This window comes from Teleopsis dalmanni, chromosome 2 (genome assembly GCF_002237135.1).
Source record: "Teleopsis dalmanni isolate 2A chromosome 2, ASM223713v2, whole genome shotgun sequence".
NCBI classification, from domain to species: Eukaryota; Metazoa; Arthropoda; class Insecta; order Diptera; family Diopsidae; genus Teleopsis; species Teleopsis dalmanni.
In genome coordinates this window covers 48,582,010-48,587,033 of record NC_051847.1, presented here as the reverse complement: position 1 = coordinate 48,587,033, position 5,024 = coordinate 48,582,010, and the positions used below count along the sequence as shown (strand labels likewise).

At 26.3% G+C, this 5,024-nt stretch overlaps 1 protein-coding gene and 2 non-coding genes across 3 annotated transcripts; 2 read left to right on the top strand and 1 right to left on the bottom strand.

The window, feature by feature from the left end:
• Positions 1–482: 482 nt before the first annotated feature.
• Positions 483–555, top strand: Trnar-ucu. Its single transcript has one exon. It is a non-coding gene; the product is annotated as a tRNA-Arg (tRNA).
• Positions 556–629: 74 nt separating this feature from the next.
• On the bottom strand, positions 630–1,203 carry LOC119682624 (small integral membrane protein 12-A-like). The gene is made up of 2 exons (XM_038096111.1): positions 891–1,203; positions 630–828 (listed from the first exon to the last, which is right to left on the bottom strand). The coding sequence occupies exons 1-2, from the start codon at positions 1,018–1,020 to the stop codon at positions 692–694; spliced, it is 267 nt and encodes an 88-aa protein (XP_037952039.1). The 5' UTR covers positions 1,021–1,203; the 3' UTR covers positions 630–691.
• Positions 1,204–2,224: 1,021 nt separating this feature from the next.
• On the top strand, positions 2,225–2,297 carry Trnar-ucu. The gene has a single exon. It is a non-coding gene; the product is annotated as a tRNA-Arg (tRNA).
• Positions 2,298–5,024: the final 2,727 nt, after the last annotated feature.

Below are 5,024 nucleotides of genomic sequence, written 5' to 3'. Positions count from 1 at the left end.
TAAAAAACAGGGACTTATAATGTAAAGTCACTCTATTAAACCTATAATTTCATAAATAGAATTAAAGCTCTTTGTATAGAATTTTATTATTTGTGCTTTATTTATTCTGCGTTTAAACTAAAATACTTGGTTCCTTACTTCTAGTCAAAGTTATGATGGTGACATTTCAACGAATGTCGTGATCTATAGTTCTTCATTAAAAAAAAAGTAGCTCTAAAATGTTAACTTCACCATCTAGACAAATATCTTTAAGTGTAGATAAAGATTATATATTCAATTATTACTTTTTCTTACAATTGTGCTTAACAGAACGAAAACCTGTTTATGTTCTATTAGACATGTTTACTATGATCGAATACATAATTAGTATCGTTTTTTTATTTGATCAAGAAAATATTAATTTAAGAACATTAGCATAAATTGTGATCTATAAGAACATTTGGTGAACTTTGAACTATAAACTTTGGCTCAGAATTTTAACGGTCCCTTTGGCGCAGAGGATAGCGCGTTGGACTTCTAATCCAAAGGTCGCGGGTTCGATCCCCGCAAGGGATGTGTCAAAATTTTTTTTTTTATTTCATCATTTCACAAAATTATTTTATAACTTCTTTTTATTTAAAATATATACTATATGTATTTACGCGCACAAATTATAAACAAAAATAGGTATTGGTTTAAACATAATCAATTTTTAAGTACTCTTTTGTAACGATGGAGATAGATTACGCTCTAATACATTTGATTTCAGTCCCAGTTTCTCAACGTCAGCTGCATTTAATAACACATCTTCTTCTGTTAACCGCTCCATACGATCTTCTTGAATTGATTCTACAAAACAAAGAAATAAGTTGATGAAAGGATACATATCTGCACGTAGTCGGCATACTTACTATTGTACGGTGTGTACTTATCAGAAATTAGATTTTCTAAGTTATAACCAACAAAGCCAACGACCGCTGCTACAGGAAGTGTAATATAGACAGCATTTCTGCGTAAAATTGCCATTATTATTGGCCACATTTTATTAACTATATTTTTATCAAACACCGGACCAACTTAAAGTTATAAAACAAAAATGTTATTGACAATAATTGTCAACATATGTTCTGACAAGTGTCACATGGGGTGTGTTCAATCAATTCCACACATTGTGCTTCTTGTTAGTTGAACGTATGAAAATTAAATACGAAAAAAAAAATTAGAGATATGTTTTTATTTTTAAAAATATATCTTTATTAAAATCAAATTGAATGTATACTGTGTTACCAAAAATTTAAACTAAAAATGTATTTTAAAAAATTTAAACAATTTTATTACATATACTCAAAACAAATGTTACGCCAGTACACATTTTATATCACGGCTTTTACAATTTAACGAATTTTTTTTTATTTTAATATACAACATTAGTATTAGGTGCAGTAAAATAAAATCCATTATTTTCCTAATAAATATCATTAGTTATCTGTAAACCGCATTGTATAAGAGATGCTTGTGAAAATTGACTGTCCCAACTTTTTAAAAATAGGGACGAGGACTTCTATGAGAGAGGATAATGAAATTACCTTTAAAATGGGAACAAGTTATAAAGTAAAAACTGGTATTTTGACATAAGTCAGATCATTCTAATTATAGTAAAAAGCGTTCACTTAGTAATATTAATTGCAATAAATATCTTATTGGGAATGTTATTTTATATGAACTGCGTTTATGTATACGTATTATATTTACACCTAATAAGAATAAATTAATTTAAAATTAATAATGGAAAAATTTTAACGAATTTTAATATCGAATCAATACTATAACTTCAATAAATTTTCGTATAAGCTCAGATATAAAAATGCACTTGTCATATAATATACGTAATATAGAATTCATATAATTTATATAAATATACAAATATATTTATATATTATAATATCAAAACTTTACGAATGAATATAATTTGTTAAATTAAATCATAAATTTTTATTATATTACTTTTTATACATAGCGAAATTCAATAAAATTTAAAACCATTTATACGTTAAATTAGTATTTAATAGTGAAATAGTAGCCTTTAGTATTCAGATCTTTTTCTTTCTATATATATTCAAATATTTATTGTTGTCTAATGTGGTAATAAGTTAGATATATTTTTTCAAAACACACGTATAAAACTTTTTTTGTTCTAAATTGTTCTGCTCATAATTATTACTTCTTTGGCAACAACAATCAAACCGTCCCTTTGGCGCAGAGGATAGCGCGTTGGACTTCTAATCCAAAGGTCGCGGGTTCGATCCCCGCAAGGGATGCACAACAGAGGGTTTTTTTTAATTTTTTATTAGATTTTTTTTTTATGTAAAATATATTTCAATATTTCTGAAAAAAATTTTGATACTTCTTTTAATACATTTTCAAACAAATGCAATGAATAAATGATGTTTTACCAAATTTGCAAAATAAGACATTAAAGGAATTCTAAACTGAATAAATATATAAACTAAAGTATTTGTTGGTAAATTTGTTGTTGACATTTTCTTGTGGAATATAGTTTTAAGAGTCATCACATTAAAAGACTGCATTAAATTATTAAATATAGTTAAATAATATTTATGAATAAACATATGTATATTAGTATTCCATTAAAATATTATAAGATTATAAAATAATTATTTTATGTTAAAATGTATAATCAATATTAAAAAAAAAAAAAAAGAATTTCAAAATATATTGCCTTTACTATTTTTAAATAAATACAACTTTAAATACTAAAAAGAAAATTACCATCAACTTAATTTATTAATTATAATTTATAATACACTTATATTATAAATTATTTAATGCAAGCATTGAAGCTGTTTTCAGTTTTAAACTAAAAATAAATCAAATTTCTTAATAGTTCAGCTGTAAACACAATAAAAACCACATTTGATATTTACATAGTCATTTTTGTTGTTATTTTTTATTTTAGTAAAAAAACAGCTTTACAATTACAAAAACAAAAACAATGCAGCCTACAGTAACACACGTATGGGTATATTTAGAAATTTTGAATGGGTAAGGTGACGTACATTAATTCTTACAATATTGAACTGAAGAACTGACGATGCTCTGTCAAATCAGAATATTTGAAATAGCCTCACTTCATATACACTCAGTAGAAAAAGTCTGCGTCCACCCACAAAATTTTTCTTAAATTTAGCATAACTTATTTAATTTTTACTAAAATTGATTTCTCTTTTCTGATTTTAATCAAAAAACTACAATAAAATGCAAACAAAAAAATTAATAGTTTATCTTTAGAAGAAAAATTAAATACAATTATATGCAAAAGCAACAATTTTTGAAGCAGAAAAACTATTCATCCACAATTTCTCTTGTGGGAAATTTATTTTTTTTATACAGTTGATTTATTTTTCATTTATTTGTTAGCACAATGTATGGCAAATTATCTTATTAGGGACCTTAATGAGCAAAACTGTCTAAATAAGACAAGTAGAAATATGGTACAAGTCATATATTGAAAAGGTATGAATAAAAATCATATCTTATCGTATGTTTCCACTGCTTACTTAATAAATTACTTAACTATAAGATTTTGTCATTTTCATTGGCATAAGTTACTTATTGCAAGTGAAAGAGCTTTTTTGTGTCTAAAAGTTTTTTGTGAATTTTAAGACAGCTTTTATTTAAAAGCTCAAAACAATATAAATTAAAAATTTTTCACTCATTACACAAAAAATTGAATATGTAATTGATATATTAAATCATTTATACATATACCTATATATAGTTTACAAATATATATCATATTCAATTAACAAAAACAAAGATTTTATTAACTACTTATTTTCTTAGTACGTTTTTTTACAGCTCACTGTTGTTTGTTTACATTTTACATATTAAATATATATCAAATATTAAAAATTTTGGTAATTTTCCTTTTTGGAAATTCATTTTTAAAAGCTGTATTTAACATTTATGTTTCAATTTCTCTTGCTTTATTTTTAAGTAAGTTAATAAGCACGGAAGCTCTTTGTATGGTTAATGAAATTAAATTAGTAAATTAAACCTACTAAGTAAGCAGTGGAAACATACTATTAAATGTCTACACTTCATACTCGCAAGTATTTTATTTATTTAAATCATATTTATTAGTATAGGTATTGTAGAATTGAAAGCCTATTTTTTTGAAGTCTATTGAAAGTCTATATATTTAGTAAAACAAACAAAAATAGTGCTAATAGCACTAAATTTGTTAAAATATGTTAACTAGCAATACATGTGAGACATTAAAAACGTGTGAGACATTAAAAGAATCCGTCTTACGTGATTGCACCAAATACTAGCATAAGTCTGACGATGAGCACTTCCAAACCCAGTTCTTTAGAAGAACGCTCAAATTACTCGCATCAACGAGTACCTGCTTATACTCGCCTGGCAGATTATACAGTTCCAAGCCGTAGCATCCATTCCTCTGACTTTTCGTTAGCTATGCGACACAAGTTTCCCAGTACTTCACCTAATACTCTGATGTGATGCATACAGATGCCTCCATTACTCCCATCTATAGCCGTGACTCTGGTCAAAGAATCTAAAATTAACCTACCTATAGTGTTTGCAAAATAGCCGCACTCCCAACATTTATCTTCCTTTCCCATATCTTCCTTCCAGCTTTTATGAGCATAGACTTTTAAGTACTAAGCCTTTATCTCTACTCTCATCCCTAATTACTAGAATAACGTTTCAGTCTCAGCCCTCCCGATCAGAGGTGGAAATCTTCTCCATTTATTATTAAGAGAATTCTCAGTAGGTTTAAATCTTATTTATCGCAAAAGAAAACAAAAGTGGAAAGATTGAACTAATAACGAGCAAAACAGGCACTACATGTACATATGTCTTGATTGCCTCACTTTAGTTTTTGAAACTTTACATTAATCAAAAGTACGAGTATTCAAGTGTCAACTTTAATAAACTTAAAATCTCTGAATTTCAAACGTTGATTGTCATTTCGGTTTTATTTGACATTATATCAGCAT

Excerpts from the sequence above, each read along its gene's own strand:
- LOC119682624 (XM_038096111.1), bottom strand. The coding sequence starts at position 1,020 with ATGTGGCCAATAATAATGGCAATTTTACGCAGAAATGCTGTCTATATT. Across the intron at positions 829-890 it reads TAAGTACACACCGTACAATA|AATCAATTCAAGAAGATCGT; the intron begins GTAAGTATGCCG and ends TTTGTTTTGTAG.